Source organism: Alexandromys fortis, unplaced genomic scaffold (genome assembly GCF_014885135.2).
Source record: "Alexandromys fortis isolate MF-2015 unplaced genomic scaffold, M_Fortis_MF-2015_v1.1 scaffold_29, whole genome shotgun sequence".
NCBI classification, from domain to species: Eukaryota; Metazoa; Chordata; class Mammalia; order Rodentia; family Cricetidae; genus Alexandromys; species Alexandromys fortis.
In genome coordinates, this window is record NW_026067891.1 from 15,062,709 (window position 1) to 15,080,850 (window position 18,142).

The 18,142-nt window shown below is 42.4% G+C and overlaps 1 protein-coding gene across 6 annotated transcripts in view; it reads right to left on the bottom strand.

Annotated features, from left to right (window-relative positions):
- Positions 1-18,142, bottom strand: part of Cdk5rap2 (CDK5 regulatory subunit associated protein 2) — a 161,178-nt gene that overhangs the window by 58,802 nt on the left and 84,234 nt on the right. For 5 of the 6 annotated variants that reach the window (XM_050135239.1, XM_050135234.1, XM_050135235.1 and 2 more), the window contains 2 exons: positions 12,127-12,311; positions 3,623-4,058 (listed from right to left, as the gene is read on the bottom strand). In XM_050135239.1, coding sequence (XP_049991196.1) covers positions 3,623-4,058; positions 12,127-12,311 — 621 coding nt within the window. The remainder of the gene's footprint in view (positions 1-3,622; positions 4,059-12,126; positions 12,312-18,142) is intronic. The other variant, XM_050135230.1, reaches the window with a different exon arrangement.

The following is an 18,142-nucleotide window of genomic DNA, read 5'->3' on the forward strand; positions in this document are numbered from 1 at the left end:
GCTCCTCACAATACCATGCTTCTTACACTTCAGAGCTTTAGCATATGCTTTGTCTAAACAATCATTCTTGCTCACCTCTGCTTCCCTACTAAGCCATTCATCCGGACAGTTCAGATGTGCCACCCTCAAAAGAACAAGCCTTTGACTTCCAAGTCCAAGCCAAAGCTTCCTGCTACATACTCAGAGTCCCTGTCATTTTTTTCCAGAGGACATTAGCATCACTGTTATGCCTGAGAAAAATCCATAGTTACTGCCTATCTTCCAAATATGAATGTAAGGCCTAGAGTTTCAGCCTCTGCATATCTTTACCACACCAATCATAGGTTCCAATTTAGTATATAGTAGACAATCTAGAGGCCAGATGAAGTGGCAAATTTCAAACATACTCAAAACACGAGAAGAGGGAATCAAACCTAGAATATGTAAAGTATTACAACTCAATAATAATTAAATACAATGGTCCAATTAAAAAATAGGAAAGAGACCAGGCAGGCATGTCTCTGGAGGAGACAACACAGAGCTAAAAAGCACATGGGAGGATGTTTAGCATCACTGATCATCAGAGAAATGCTACTGAAATCTCAACACATTTCTACTAGGGAAGAGATGGTACCAAATGTGGGTAAGGAAGTGATGGAACTGGAAGCCTCATACATTGTTGGGAGAAAGATAGAATGGCACAGTCAGTAAGCTGGAAGTTCCTCAAAATGGTTAAACATTGAGTAACCATGTGGGCCATCATGTTTATTCCTGTGTATCTTCTCAAGAGAAATAAAAACACCTGTCCACACAAACATCTGTATGAATAGCAACAAAATATATAATATTCAAAATAAGATGTGCAATAACCATACCCTAGAATGCTATGTGGTGATAAAAACAAAGGAAGGGCTATTTCATGTTGCACTATGAATAAACTCTGAAAGTATTAAGTGGAAAAGTTAGTCACATGTTATAAGATTCTCTATAGAAAATGTCAGGTAATCAGGAGGTAGATTAGTGGCTGCTTAGAACTTGGGATGGGCAGGTGGGAAACTGGTTTGATTACTAAAGAGTACAGAGCTTGCTTAGGGAATCATGGAAATGTTCTACCATATTTGTTTTCAAAGAGCCAAGATGTCATGCAGCTACTCCAGTATCAAACAGTATAAGGCTTCGGGATCAAACCAGCTCTTCAAACTCCAAGGCTGTTAGGACAAGTGAGATCTCTCTGTCCTGGAATTCCAAGGAGGTGAAGAGAAAACGTTTAAGGACAAGGGCAGTCTGAGGAGGTGAGAGGAACCACTTGGGGGGAGGTAAATGCCTCAGTAGACAACTGGGAAATAACAGTCAAATTTTGGTCCTGGGTCTCCACCAGTCTTTATTCTTGGGCCCAAATCTGTGTGTCATATTCAGCAAAGAAGATATCTGAAGTGCACAAATGCCAAGGCCTATATGAAGTTGGAAGATTGCCATCATTCAGCCTAGCATGAGTTCTAACACCACATAAAACGCTGCCATATGGACTGGAGCAGTCTCACCTACCATCATTATTAAAGATGGAAGACTGTATGGCATTACTTAGGAATAGAATTCACATATTCTGAGCTCCTGCCACACAGTCACCTCCCTGGGCACTTGCACTCTTACCTCACTGTGCCTTCATATAGCCTGGGAATCTAGGTTACACTGGTCCTATTCCAAGTACTGAGAGGTCGTGTGGGCAGCCAGGCCTGATACAAGTACGTCTATAAAGTCCTGTATAACCATGTTTTTGGCCATTCAGGTCTCTGCCTCACCTTTAGGCTGCAGTGATATCCTTTTTAACTAGATACAGAGTTCTGGCTTAAGTCACTGGATTACCAATTCTGCCACTATCAAAACCACAAAGAAAGCCAATGTCTTTCTCTGAAGCCAAGCAAGTAACTATCTCCTCTCCACTTGCCAGATAAGGAATTCTGGACAGGTCTCTAAGTTTTGTGACACTGTGTTTCTTTCAATGTACAATGATTACATCTGTTGAAAAAATTAAATAAGATAATAAAGGGAACTCGGCACAGTGCTCGGTACATACAGCAGATGATAAACGTAAGGGAATGAATGAATAAAATTTTCCTCTTTTGAAAACATAGTAAACACTCTAAGGCTACCCACCCAGAGAAGTGAGCCTCAAGGTCCCCAGTAAGAGAGCCCGGCACCCTCAGCCTGGGCTCCAGGGGCTCCTGTGTTCTCCTGGATCCTGCACTGCCTGCCCCGTCCTTCCTTCTGTCCCTGGATCACTGGGNAAAAAAAATAAGTCCATTCAATTATCCAATTTCCTGAGCACAGGATGGCATACCACACAACAGAAAAAAGCAAACAAACAAAAAAGAAAAAAAATAATAAATCTACCCAGTTTTCCTAATACATAGGTACAAACTAAAGGAGCTGGGGCAAACAAAAGCAATTCTACTCTAGCCAAATTGAACAAATTTGTATTTTGAGTACCATTAATATAATGGCAATGCATATTTTATATATTTGTTTGTTTTAGTCTCTACTGATATCTTTAGAAAATCCTCTACTAGAAATTACAGTTTTGGTGTATAATTTAAAACAATCAAAAGCAATTTTGTTAATGATATATCTAACTCTGTTTGGTAGGCACAAAAGCAGTAATTTAGTGGTCAGAAAAGAAACTTAATTCTCCATTCTGAGGCTATGAAGCAGTGTGTACAGTTGATTTCTATGCTACAAAGCAGCCATCAGAAGCAAGCATACTATAGCCTTCTCTAAAGGTATCAGAATCATAACCTCTTTCCTTCTTTACCAGAACACATCACTGTTACAGAGATTCTCAATGCCAACCCTTACTCCCAAAGGACTGGAAGGTCCAATCATGCACTGTCAAGAAAGTCTGAGTCTTAATCATCTGGTCTGTGTGGCTGTGCTTACAGTTTACAGAGCAGCTCAGGGAAAAAACCAGCACACACACACACATTGACTCAGCAAAACTAGACTTCTCCATTTTGACTACTGTGGCTGGAGGGCAGCTTGGCAGGGAACAGGGATGTTCTTGCAGGCAGATATAGTGGGTGCCCCAGCCTGGGACCTTTACTTTAGGCTGGTTAACCCTGAGTGCTCAGAATCTGGCATCCAAGAGAAATAAAGCCCTCAGAATGATGTCACCCACACAAATTCCTCCTTAAACAGAAGCCAGGCTCTCATCCCCTAAAGCTGAGTTTTTACAAATTTACAACATGCAAAGGGAAATACCCTTCAGTAGGAAAAAACCATATAAACTCTGGCCCAGTAGAATCTTAAGCAGCCATCACGGGGAAACATCCTAGTCCATAAAACCAAGAGAAAGCTACAGGTAGATGGATAGACAGAATTCCAGGTGTGATTTTCCTAGTGAAAACACCAGAGTGTCCTGGTAAATAAGATACAGCCAGGGTCAGAGTAAGAAGTGGGAGGAGGGTAAAAGAAGGGCAGAGTGCAGGAGAGGCCAGGGGAAGGCAGCTGGGGCAACAAAGCACAAGGGAACTGCCAGATTTGGCATTCACAGAAACAGAAAATATGGTGGCAATGAAGGTGATTTTTTAAAACTTTGCTGTTGTTATTGTTTAAGGTAAATACATAATTAATATACAGAAAACCTTACCTTGTTGATTGTACTAGAGAATGAGAGGGGAGTGGCCCGTAGCCCTGGCATCTCACACAAGGCCTCTGACTCAGGGTCAGTGCTGAAAATGGCCTCTTCTGGTTTCTCTTGCCAAGCTTCTCTCTTGCCCTTAGATTTGAATTCATGGGGGGTGTCCTCTATGGTGGTAGTTTGCACTGGGGCATTCTTCAGCTCCACCTTGGCTCTGTCACCTGTCTTTACTAGCCAGGTCCCCCATGTTGACTTGAGTTCATTGTGTGACTTGGAGAATGAGTCGTCTGGGAAGGAAAGGTCAAGTTCATCTCTCAGCTGAACAGCTACTTGCTGAAGTGCCTTCTTAGCTTTACTATCAAGGTGATCTCCAGGAAGTTCCTGCTCTCCCAAGTATATTCGTTCCAAAACCAAGGCACCCAGAGCTTTCAGAAGATCTGGTCTGCTTTTCCAAAAAAAAAGACAGTGGAAGAATCAGCCTCCTATTTCAGATTCAGCGACAACATAGCCTCCCAAGTTCTCCCCCTCAGATCCAGTCCAGATTTCACTTGCATTAAACATAGGAACCATGACAAGCATTTGAACTCATGCAACCTCACAATACCCAAACAAGACAGGTATTACCCTGCTTAGCTAGTGGATAATGTCACATAAGTACAAAGCCAGCTAAGTGGACCACATGGATATATGAAAGGGCACTTGCCTAAGGAGGAATAAATGGGATCACAGGGTGTCCATGAAAATTATAAGGGACCCAACACCATGATACTGGCCCCATTCCTATGTTCAGTATACAAATATGGCTTTGGACTAACTATGCCATGATGTGGGAGTGTCATATATCAATCTGTTGATTTCATTGGTTAATTAAATAAAGAAACTGCTTGCCCTGATAGGTTAAAACATAGGTGGGAGGAGTAAACAAGAGGAAGAAGAAGTGAGGTAAGACTCCTCAGAGAGACACGAGATAGCTCTGCTCTCAGAGACACACACGATGAAGCTCCGACTCAAGATGGACGTAGGCTAGAATCTTCCTGATAAGTGCACCTTGGGGTGCTTACACACATTATTAGAAATGGGCTAGTCCAGGTGCGAGAGTTAGCCGAGAAGAGGCTAGATATAATGGGCAAGCAGTGTTTAAAAGAATACAATTTGTGTGTTGTTATTTCGGGCATGAACTAGCAGGAGGCCAGGGTGCTGGGGACGCAGCCCCGCCGCACTTATTTCAACAATGCCAACCTGGATAGTCCATGAGTGACCTGATTGATCTTGGTCTATAATAGGTGCTCAAGAAACAGATATTAATGAAGGATGCTTCATTAACAAGCATGCAGATAGAGCACAAAGTGCATTGCTTTGAAGGCTGTTGCTAGCTGGTTTGTCAAATTGGCACATTCTAGAGTAATCTGAAAAGCTGGAATCTCAACTGAAAACATGCCCCTTCAGACTGGCTTGTAGTCAAGCCTGTGGGGCATCTTCTTGACTGACTGATACAGAGGAACCCAGCCCACCTTGAGAAGTGCTATCCCTGAGCAGTGATCCTGGAGTGTATAAGAAAGCAGCCTGAGTAAGCCAACAAGCAGCTTTACTCCTTGGTCTTTGCTTCAGTTCCTGCTTTGATTTCTCTGAAGATGGACTATAACCTGGTAAGCCTTAAACACCATCCTCCCCAAGCTGCTTTTGGACATGGTCTTTTTCACAGCCATAGAGAGCAAACTGGGGCAAAGACAGATAAATGGCTTCAGGGGCTAAGCATGTTGCTCAGAGACACAGCATTTGCTTAGCATGTCCATGCCTCTGTTTGACCCCAGCACAGAAAGTAAAATAAATTCAAATAAGTTACAAATGGAATGGCTCCAAACTCTATGTGATTCTTTGACAGGATGGTAAATCTCCTTCCAGAGAATAGGAAGACTAAAGGAACAATGAGGATTAAAAGAGGTAGCATCCTGATAGCAGATGTTCTTTGTCATGTGCCTTGCCCCACTTCTGCTAGTAGCTGCAGCTGTGTAGACAGTTCCTGTAGACACAGCAGTTCCCACTCCAAGCACCTTGCGCTTCTCTGTTGCCCTTCAAAGCTGAGTCAGCCCCCAAGACAGGGTGGAGTGGTGAGAGAGCTGAGCTGTCTGGGCTGAGAGCCATGGCATCAATGTCCTAGCTTCCATCCTGAGGACACAAGCCCCAGGCTGCACTGCCAACCAGAGTGCCCGGCTGCCCAGACCAACCACACCATCTTCACTGGCTTCCTGCTCCCATATACATAAGGCTGAGTTTCTGGCTCTGCTTTTCGGGGACTTGGAGTAAAGCCAGCATGAGAAGCACCCAGGATGGTTCTGGTATGGCACATATGGCTGGAAGCCTCCTCTGTGTGCCGGACACTGTATTGGCACAAGGGCTACAGCAAAGACGCAAACTGATGCTGGGAAGGAGTATGTACGTAAGTGACTAATCCACAAGGCCAAGGGGGAAACACAGGGGAGCCGAGTGGTGGTGTAAGCATGACACTGAGATGAACAGTCATGTCACTATGCGGTGAAGGGCAAAGGAAGGCTAGGAAGTAGGCAGGGGACACAAGAAGAGTCTCACATGCCACACTGTGCTGAGGAAAAGACATGTCTCTTCACACATGGGCTTCAGAAAGGTGAAGAGCTCCTGTGCAAAAGGCGGACTTCCTGTCAAGATGGTGGCACACACACACATATGTGTTCCTTCCTCATCCACTCATAGAAAGGCAGCAGGTATACACAACAAAAAGAGGTGCACAACAGGGTTCAAAACTAAAGACCCCAGAGAGAAAACCCAGCCTGGAACTAGGATAGTTGGGGAGGGTTACAACAGAAACACAACATCACCCTCAGGGCAGAAGTGAAACCTGACAGATGTTAAAGGCCTCAACTTCAGTATTCTCACCCCAGAAGACTAAGAGTGTGGGTGCTTAATAGGCATAAACCAAACTTACATGTAAAATCCTCTCTTTAAAATGACAACAATCAAACAGGCAAAATGGCTTAGTAAGAAAACTTGTTCTTTGAACCCATGTAAAAATCCAGGCATTCCTGTAATTCAAGCACTGGAGAGCAGAGACAGGCGTATGTCCAGAGCTCACTGCCAGTCACATAACTGAAAAGATGAGCTTCCACTTCAGTAAGAGTTCTTTGTCTCAGAGCAATAAGGCAGACAGAAACGGAGGAAAACACCTGGCATCTTACTCTGTGCTCCACATGTGTGCTTACAAGCACACATACATGTACTACACACCACACCCATATGCATATGAATACACCAAAATGACAACGTAAGAAATCAGAAAATTCATATGCAAAGGAACAGAAAACAATCTAGAGAAGTTCAGAAAAAAAGTTTAAGATGTATTTATTTTATTTTTCTGTATATTTGTTTTTCTTTTTATATCTGTACAGCAAGTGTATGCCTGCAGTCCCTGCAGAGACCAGAAGAGAGTGTCAGATCCTCTGGAACCATAGTTACAGACAGTTCTGAACTGTCCTACGGGTGCTGGAAACCAAACTTGTGTTTTTTGTGAGTGCAGCAAGCGTTCAACTTCTGAGCCATCTCTCCAGCTCCCAACTCCAAAGAATAAAGTTTAAGGCTGAAGGACACTTAAGGAAATGCTCAACATCCTTAGTTATCAGAGAAATGCAAATCAAAACAACTCTGAGATTCCATCTTACACCTGTAAGAATGGCCAAGATCAAAAACACTGATGACAACTTATGTTGGAGAGGTTGTGGGGAAAAGGGAACACTTCTGCACTGCTGGTGGGAATGCAAACTGGTACAGCCCCTTTGGATGTCAGTGTGGAGATTTCTCAGAAAAATCAGGAAACAATCTTCCTCAAGACCCAGTAATACCACTTTTGGGTATATATCCAAAGGATGCTCAATTGTGCCACAAGATGTTCTCAACTATGTTCATGGCAGCATTATTTGTCATAGCCAGAACCTGGAAACAACCTAAATGCCCCTCAACTGAAGAATGGATAATGTGGTACATTTACACAATGGAGTACTACACAGCAGAAAAAAATAATGACATCTTAAATTTTGCAGGTAAATGGATGGAGCTAGACAACATCATTTTGAGTGAGGTAACCCTGACCCAGAAAGACAATTATCACACGTACTCACTCATAAGCGGTTTTTAAACAGAAAGTAAAGAACACCAGCCCACAATCCCAGAGAACTTAGACAACAATGAAGATCCTAAGAGAGACATACATGGATCTAATCTACATGGGAAGTAGAAAAAGACAAGATCTCCTGAGTAAATTGGGAGCATGGGGACCATGGGAGAGGGTTGAAGGAGAGGGGAGAAAAAGGGTAGGGAGCAGAGAAAAATGTGAAGCTCAATAAAAAATCAATAAAATTAAATAAAAGAATAAAGTTTAAATCACTGATGAAATAAAGAAAGAAAACAAAAAAGATGGGGCAGAGGTGAAACAGAACTAGAGAACTGAGAGAAAGTGCTCTAGGCAAGGGCTGGTCTAGGAGCCATGACTGGCTGTTGGAAGGGTCTCTTACATTAGCTCATGCAGTCACAGAGAAGCCTTTGGGTTACTTCCACTGCCGTTTCCATTCAGATTCTTTATTGCTTTACTGCAAGAAATCTTGTAATGTAGCCATATCTAGCTTACCCTCCCTCTGATGTCAGCCACCATGGAAAATGGCACTGCCCAGGCTCATCTTTTCAACACGCCCACTTCAGACAGCAGGAAACCCCGCCTTATTTCCAGAATCCCATGGTCTAGATCAAGGAAGTGAACTCAATTCGAATTTGAAAAATTAAAAGCAAAATGCAAGCTGCAATTACTTACTTCTAGTGTAAAATCATTTATACTACAAAGACCAGCTTAAGCTATAATAAACATCAACTTTAAAAATATTTCTGATATTCTTAGTATCAGGACTAAATTTTCCTTTCTTTCTATTCCCTTCTTAATATAGTTTAGTTAAGTAATAATGACAATTGCTAGTCAGCTAGCCAAAGGAGGACGACCATCACTCACCACCAAATAACACACAATAAAACCTAAGAAAAATACTTTTCAAATGGGTAGTAAACAGCAGCAAAGGAGGCCACTGCAATATAGTAAAGTGGTGGCTATTAAATCAAACATTTCAAGTGTTGCTTGGCTGGAAATGGGAATAGCGAAATCATTAAGCTGTCTCTGTCGTCAGGACCTTCAGACTGGTGTGGTCCAAGGGTCTCATCAGAAGCCTGGGTGGTGCTTCTACACCCCGCCCCCTAAGCATCTGTGTCAAGCAGAAGGTATAAGAGAAGGCACTGACATTTACTAAGCACTTGCCATGTGTCAGGTCCTTGAAACACACAACATCCTCACAGGCTGTGAGACCAGATGAAGAAACAGGCTCAAAGAGAAAACAAGGTCTCAGCCAAGTGGCAGAGCAAAGATTAAAACCTAGGCCTTTCTGACACCAAGAGAGCTCTAATTCTTCCTGGTTTTCCAAACTTAATCTTTGCTGCACTGTGAAATGCTCAACTATCTGCCATTCATTCAGTGACTGGATACTTTCCATTTTTCCGAAGAGGAATGGGCATGCCTTTAAAGCAGTGACAGACACACAGCTATGCATACACTGAGAACTAAATCAATGCATAGTACTTACATAATAATCTAAGGATTATGAATGAGAGGGAAGGCAGGAATGAATCAGAGAAAGCATACAAATGGGATTCTCTTTAAACCAAATGGTTGGGAAGAGCCTCCCCACAGAGCTGACTGTTCACCAAAGCTCTGCTGATTGTGCATTTGGGTAAGTCTATCACAGCACAGGGAACACTAGCTACCAGAAGCCCCCCCCCCCCCAAAAAAAAACAAGCTTGGTGTGGCTGAGGCTCAGAAAACACAAGGCGTCTATAATGAAGCTGGAGAAATGGCAGAGGTTGGGTCTAGAAGCTGATCTGACTGTGACAGTGGGAATCTGCTGAAAGGTGTTACCATAGGAGAGGAGAAACCTGACCTAAGTTTTTAAAAAGACCCTGGCTACTCTATGGAGAACGAACTACAGAGAGGTAGAAATGGAAACAAGAGGGTAAATAAGAAGGCTTCACGATTGCAGAATCCAAATAAGAGATGTTGGCAGTGACAAGGTAAGAGTGGAGATCAGAAGGAACTGAATTTGGGTTATAATCTGAGGGTGACCATGAGGACTTGCTATGGGCTTTAGGGACTGAGGAGCTTGTAAGTTTAGGCTACAGTTATTAGGCAATGCAGGACGTAAACATGACAAAGACTAGAGAAGCAGAAGAGTGGTACCATGTGGGTCTTAGGTCAGCACTGAAATATCTGATCCATAAGCAGGATGAGGTGTCCAGCAAAGAGTTATTAGGATCATTACACAGAAATCAGAGTCATGTAACCCATTCCAACAGCAGGAGGGAATGGAGGAACAAAGAAAGGGGCCAAGAACAGGGCTCTGAGATATACCATTATCCTTTAACAACGGAGGCTGAGAGCAAGGGCAGGGAATAAGGCCAGATGCTGCCAAAAAGCTGGCCGATGGATTTCACAGTTTAGAAACTGTTACTGACTTAATAAATGAGGCAAAGGCTGTGAGGTCTCTTAAGATGGGGGTAGAGAATTATACAGGGTGGAAGCTATGAATATCAGCAAGTCTTTTGAGAAATGTTGCCTGAATGAGAATAAAGAAATTGGACAGGGCTGGAGAGATGGCTCAAAGAGCATTGCCTGCTCTTCCAAAGGTCCTGAGTTCAATTCCCAGCAACCACATGTAAAAGAGGTCTGGTGCCCTCTTCTGGCCTTCAGGCATACACACAGACAGAATATTGCATACATAATAAATAAATAAATATTAAAAAAAGAAATTGGACAGTAGCTGAAATGGATGTGAAATCAGAAGGGAAGGGGGCATTCTTTCCAAATATCAGGTGTGTCTTATGTTGATGAACATGACTCAGACAAAAAGAAAAATAACGACTCAGAAGAAACAGGGAATTAGGAGGTGAGACGTGAATCCACACGGGGAAGGCTTTCTTGGATAGCAGCAGGGATACTTCTATTCTACCACATGACAGCGTTTGCAGTTGACACTTAAATGGTGGCTCAAAGGTGATCATATCTATCTGTTTGAGGAATGAAATGGGGACATCAGTCAGTACGGATAAGAGAACCTGCAAAATAGTTCCGTGATGTGCCACACACAATAAGTGCTAGGAACACAGAACCTAGAAACACAGGTGATATGAGCAGCTAGCCAAGGCTGGGGCACAACAGAGGACTAGGCTTATTTCAGAGAAGACGAAGAAAAAAGCACACGTGTTAAGTGTTAAGTACCAGCCTGTGCCAGAGCCCTGAAACAAAGGCTACTCGGAGATATGTTCTCCATATCAAGATGGGCAGTGCAGCCTATGCATAGACAGCAAGGCTAAAGCAGCACAAACAGCTAAGAAGTGGGCTAACCAGACACACAGCTAGTGCGAATGCACAATTAGGTAGATATCCCGATCTAGAACCCCAACGTGTCTATGACCTCTGAACTATAAAATGTACCTCCAAACACTACTCTCTAGTCTTTAGTACCAACTATGCTTGTCCAATTCCCTTTGAAGATAAACTGGATATGTACCTCCAAGACTCATCCTCAGAAAATGTTTGGTGTCAGGGATGAAAAGGCTGGGTGTCACTAAGCTTGCCAAACACAGAATGTTCCAGTCTTTGTCTCAGGAGAAAGGTCTCCCAAGGCTTAGTATTGCAATGATATAAGAAAGACTAGGGTATCTGGCACTTGCTAAGAGACAAAGCAGTAGTAACTTTTTCTGCCTGTATCAGAACTGAGAGCTTTTATTGAAATATACAACACCATACCCAATTATCCTCAATAATTTTTTTTCTAAGTCCACCCAGCAACCCTGAGAAGTTATCAGAAAAACTGAGATACTGAGAAAAAGACAGCACAGCTCTTCCTGGTTTCATAACCATGCAACTGCCATGGATGGCCTAGAAGGAATATGAAAGAGGAAATAGCTCATAAAGGACTAATTTACAAAATAAAAACATACCTAATGCTTCTTTGTGTCAGGAAAACAACCTGTAGTATTTCCCCAAATAGGAACAACTCCCAGCAGATAAACTGAGGAGAGAATTTAGTTCAAGCTTAACATAAAACAGCGGAGTCGCGACTACAATGGTGTTTTTAAGCTGATGCCAAAACCAGAGGAGATGCCAGGAGGGCTGACTCCTTGCGCTCTTGACAGTCAGGCAGCTTTCTGGGACTCACAGGAATAATTTTGGGGAAAAGCTTTCTCTCATCTCTTTGTAATGGGCCTGAGTGTGGCTCTGCTCAAGTCCCTTCACAGCCACCAGCAAGCAGCCTAATTACTTAATTGCACGACTGGCTAGATTCCTTCCCAGCCATTTCAGGAGCTCTCAGGTACACTGCCACCACCATCTGAGTCCATTTAGCAAACTAAGTGTACTCCTCCTCGAACAAAGAGATACCTGGGCCCATGTCTACCTGGCTTCCAGCAACAGTGTGGCCTTCTTTTGGAACAAAGTGGCAAGCAGGCCCAGGAGTTTGTCTTCCAGGATCTGGTCTCCAGGGATACCAGGTGTGTTGGCTCCATCATGGTCTAAAATATCGGAATCCATATGCCTTAAATATTCATTTTTGCAGTCACTCTTGGCATAGTCCTCCATTATCTGCAAATGAAAGTGTGTGGTCAAACAGAGTTATATGGAGAATGGGAAGGATGGGGGAGAAGAAAGGGCTACAGGTGAGTACTGGTCCACAGGCAGAAACAAGAAAAAAAAAAAAAGGAGGATACAGGCCTGCAAGTCCATATACTCACACTCATGTTAAGGAAGGCAGGCACTTACATCACTTTCCTTACCCTCAATTTTCTTACTCTAAAGTGGTACCATACATCTTGCTATGAAAATAAAATGACCAAGTTAGGGTAAGTGTCTGACTCACTACAGGTGCACCCTTGATGCATGTTCTCCCATTCCACAGTCAACTCCTTGGAAATTCTTCCTAAGAAGGATGCAAAATGAATGCCCTCAAACCATGTTTTGGACAGTTATCATAGGTTTCACATAACATCATTACTTATGCTACAGATACATACATTATTATTATTCTACTGACACTAATTAACAGTATCTCATTAGGAGGGTGGAAAGTTCTTAATTCCCATGGAGATGTTATTTACAGATTCACCTTCCTGGGCCATTGGGGTTCCCAGAGGAGTACTACCACAGAGACTTCTAGTTAAAGGCTGTTCTGGGCATGTATGTCCCAAGATGGTACAATTAGCATCATCTCTCCCCTATCCAAAGCTGTAAATTTCCTCAACCAGCTTATAAATGACTTCTGTTGACTTCATTACTGTTAGTGATAAACACATTAGCCATCGTTCCATCTATCCACACTGGAAAAATGATTTAAGATTTTTTTTAATGGATAACAAGATAACAAGATTCACACATATGAGCTGTTATATATAGGTTCTTTTTGTCACCATTCTAATTATTAAATCCATCAAATAAGCAATCTCAAAAAAAGGAAAAAAATTATACTATAGTAATTAAAAGCAGAAATTGTTGAAATAGGAGCGGCGGGGCTGCGTCCCCAACACCCCGGCCGCTTGGCTAGCTTATGCCCGAAATAACACACAAACTGTATTCATTTAAAGAACTGCTTGGCCCATGAACTCTAGCCCTTACAGGCCAATTCTCGCACCTAGACTAGCCCATTTCTAATGATGTGTGTAAGCACCCCAAGGTGCGCTTACCGGGAAGATTCTAACCTACGTCCATCCTGGGGAGCTTCATGCGCTCTGCCTCAGAGCGCAGAGCTATCGTGTCTGTCCGGGCGCAGAGCAGAGTCTGACCTCACTTCCTCTTCCGCCCAGAATTCTATTCTGTTTACTCCTCCCACCAATGCTTTAACCTATGAGGCCAAGCAGTGTGTTTATTACTTAACCAATGAAATCAACAGATTGATATATGACACTCCCACATCAAGAAATTATTATTATTTGCTAAGTACTTAATGACATGTCTTTTGGTTTTAGTATCTGAGAGACCCTACACACAAGGGTAGTTTAGAGATTAGGCAAAAAAAGTAGAGGCAGGTTAGGCAAAAAAGGCTCAAGACCAGGTTCATGTGATTCCAAAGCATCCATTTTCATTACTTTGTGCTCCAAAACTATCCAGGTCAATTATTGCCCACTCATGTCTCTGTGAACGTGGGATACCTTGGAGACATAAAGTTCCACACCTACAGCATCTCTTAGTACATCTCAATCAAAGCTGCAGCATCTATATCCTACCACATCTCAATATTTAAGGTTCTTTTAGGCTTGTAGACTGTTTAGCCCAACTGTTCAGTAGCAGCATGACTGGAAGATTCTATATGGGCTGGGTTAATGATCAGAATAAAACTGAGTTGGGTTACAGGGGTCACGAGATTGTAGAGTCACTCAGTTTCATCAGGTCCACTTGCACTTCAGTCAGATGACCTGATAGTTTCTAAGAGTCCAGACACAAGAATTCATACCCTACTTCCATCACTGGCATTCTAATCTGTGTCTTCAATAAATCATCTCCTCTTAAAGGCCTTTTTCCAATGCATAAAACAAATAGTGTGACTTAGATCTTTAAATGTCTATTCAGGTCCAACAGTCAATTCCTATTGTTCTATAGCTACTATGTTTCATGACTGGCTCCATCACCCACTTTATAAGTTCTGATTAAAAAAAGAGAGAGAGGGAGAGAGAGAGAGAGAGAGAGAGAGAGAGAGAGAGAGAGAGAGAGAGAGAGAGAGAGACCAGTTTCTCTGATGCCCACCGGCATAAAGTAGACACACAATGCAGGCATAATAAACAGAAAATGAACCACACATACTCCCAGATAGCAGACTGATTTGGACACAGGGCGAGACAGAGTAAGGAATAAACTCTGTTTCTACCTCATTACTCTGCTCCAAATGCTGGTCACTCTGGAAATGATTCTTATCATCTCCTTCAATTTTGATTGTGCCTTCATCCTCTCCGCTAGCCAGACGCTATATGGAGCATGGGTTAGTATGAAAAATGCAACAACAACAAAGTGTCCAGCATGAATATGTATGAACAAATCAGTGGTGTCTTTTCTCAAAAAAAAAAAAAAAAGCCAAACAGTCAATAACAACAACAACAACACACAAACAAACAAAGATACAAATGCCAAAGCTATGAGATAAAAATTAACTAAGAGCTACTAGCTATGGATACCCCCCCCCCCAATAACTGGGGGCCTTTTCCTAGCGCTGCATGCTCTTCATGTGAAGCTATAAATTGAGCATGCTCTCTTCTGCCACTGCCATCCTGCCTTTGCTAAATCCACTTTCAGATTATAGAAAGGTAACAAGATTTTAGAAAATAGCTATTGATGGAATTGAAAATAGCAAAGAGCAAAAAAGCAGTAAATGAAATTCATGGTGCACCCAAATTATTCATCACTTCTCCTGTTTATCATGGGGAATAAACCTCTTGTTAGAATGTCACACATGTGACATGGACAGTCCCAGTAACACTGTCATTTTGATGACAAAAAGTCATCTCTAATGAGAAGAGTGTCAGGTTGCTGATAACTTTATACTTTTGGAAATGAAGGACTTTAAAAAGACTGAATGAATCTGAAATTCCTTAAAAGTTATAAAGTCCCAATGTTTCTGCATTCTGTGTTCCCCAGAATGGATGGTACAGTTCCCAGGAAAGCAATAGCCCAACTCTCCAAACAACCAAGGTTTTGGTCATAAGACATGAATTCCCTTGCAGGTAGTATGGTGGCTTTGGCATGGGAGAGATGGCCCCACCTCTCACTGCCTGAAGTTGATGGGAGAGTTGGCTCCCCCCCTGCCTGGGTAGTATGGGAGAGCTTACTTTGCCCATTGCCTGCACTGGCACTAGGGCCCTGCCCGTCATCAGGGTAGTGATGGAGAATTGGCCCTTGCGGTGTGGGTGAGGGAGAACTGGTCTCAATAGTATGAATGTGGGAGAGCTGGTCCTGCCCCTTGCCAGCTATCACAGCCAGGGGAGCTGGTCCAACACCTTACCTGGGCAAAGAAGGAGAGCTGGCCCTGTTGGCACTAGCACAGGAGGGCAGGCGGGCTGGCCAACTCAGCTACCACCCAGTGCCAGATCCAGGCCCAAATTCTACTCCATCTAAGAACTGCAGGAGCATATACAAGGGCTGGTCCTGCAGAACCAAAGCTGGAGGATCTCCATGTCACAGGGCAACAGCAGGATATCTGAGAGGAGTCCCAGTGAGGATCCAGTATTGATAGAGTAGCAGAAGCTTCTAGAGACCTCGAACCAGACCAATGACTCATTGCAATGAACACTTACTTGCATGTAAAGCTATTTGGTCAAAAGGGTAGACTGGGTGACATAACATAGCTTCCTAGGTAAAATATTTTTTTAATTTAATTTTTTAAACCTTTTATCATTTTTATTTATTTAATTATTTTTTTAGGAAGCAGGAGGTTGCAAGGGCAGAGAGTGGATATGAATGGACAGGGAGATGAGTGGGATTGAGGCGCATGATATAAAATTCACAAAGAATCAATAAAAAGTTAAAGCAAGAAAGGAAGACATATGAATTAACCAAGAGGCACTAGATATACACCAAGGTGGCCATGCCCACTCAGTGTGTCAATCAAACCCATTCCAAAAATCAAATCAAATCTCATGTTGCTGATGCATCATCACTTAGCTGGAGGTGGGAAAACCACTGAGTTTAGAGTCACGTATTGGGCAATTGTGTATATGTGATATTTGTGGTTCCATATCATGAGTTTCACCTTATGAGTTCTTTCCATCAGTCAACTGCAATCTTAACTTTCCCTGTCCAGCTGAAATCCTTATATTACTCTCAGAGGAAGAATCTTGCTCTTTAGAAGAAAAGCAAAACAAAACAAACTAATCCAGAATGTTACTTTATAGAAAATTCTCAAGACCAGAACACTCTAGCCTGATACATCTGAACTACAGCCGGGCGGTGGTGGCTCACGCCTTTAATCCCAGCACTTGTGAGGCAGAGGCAGGCGGATCTCTGTGAGTTCGAGACCAGCCTGGTCTACAAGAGCTAGTTCCAGGACAGGCTCCAAAACCACAAGGAAACGCCGTCTCAAAAAAAAAAAAAAAAAAAAAAAAAAAAAACACTCTAGCCTGATACATCTGAACTACAATCAAGATCAAAGAGATCTGATGAACAGAAGTCACATCCAACAATGCTACAAAACATGATACAGGCTGATGTTAACGAACTTGCTAAAACATAAAAGTTTACAAAACTACTGAGACACCCTTGCTCTATTGGCTTCTTACTTTTTCTTGAATCCTTGGCAGTGGAGACAAGGGATTAAATTTTACTATATATCCCTGACTCAGTATATAAACCAGACTGGACTGAAATTTGTGTAGTCTGCCTGCCTCTGCCTCCTGAGTGTTGGGATTATGTGTGTGTACTACTATGCCCTACAGATATTCTTAGGCGATAAGGACCAAACAAGGCTACTAAACTTGCTTGTAGAAGCATAAAAATATTAAACTTACTCCTAGGTGCTCACTAGTAAAAAATATCCTGAAATACTGACCTTTTGTCAATGAATCTAACAGCATGATGAGCAAACACTACTACATTCAAACACTGGGATACAAGAAACTATTAGCGTATATAACAACATGAGTGAATTTCAGGAAGATTATGATGTGTAAAGAGTTGACACACTATGACTGTAATTAAGTAAAAAGTCTAACAGAAAATGAAAACACAGTAGACAGAGCAGGGGAGCCAATGATGCAGGGGATTGACACAAAGGGACGTGGAGAATCTTGAAAGGAGTTGACAGTTACATACACTTGTGGAACTTAGCAAATATAGGCTTTCAGCTTCTTCATTTCATGAAAAAGAAAAAAAAAGTAACTATAAAATAAATACTGGTTGAAAGCATGGGAGATGACTTAGTGGATAAAGGCACTTGCCACCAAGCCTGACAACCTGAGCTCAGCCCCACGGAGTAAAGAGAAGAACTAACTCCTTCAAGTTGTCCTCTGACTTCCATACTTGTGCTGTGGCACATGCATACATGAAAGCACATACACACATGTACAAACAAAATAAATAACTGTAATACAAATTTCAGCTAAGATATTTATGCTAGTTAAAGATATGCATGCTATTTGGACAAATATACTGATTCTTACAATTTACATTGAAATTATTGAAAACATGGAACAGAATGATGACAGACAGGTAAAAATGTTAACGGGTCTAGGCAGTAAGTACCACATGCTCTTATTCAAGTGGACTCTAAATGAGTCAGTCTTGAAATGTAGAAAGCTGTGATACTGGAGGTGAGGGTGAGGAGAGGGAGACAAGAGAAGGCTTGGGAAAGGTTGGCAGTGGGTAGATAGAGGGAGCAACATATGAGCTGCTCCACGGTAGACACCTACAGATAAAATAACACACATATCGTGAAACTA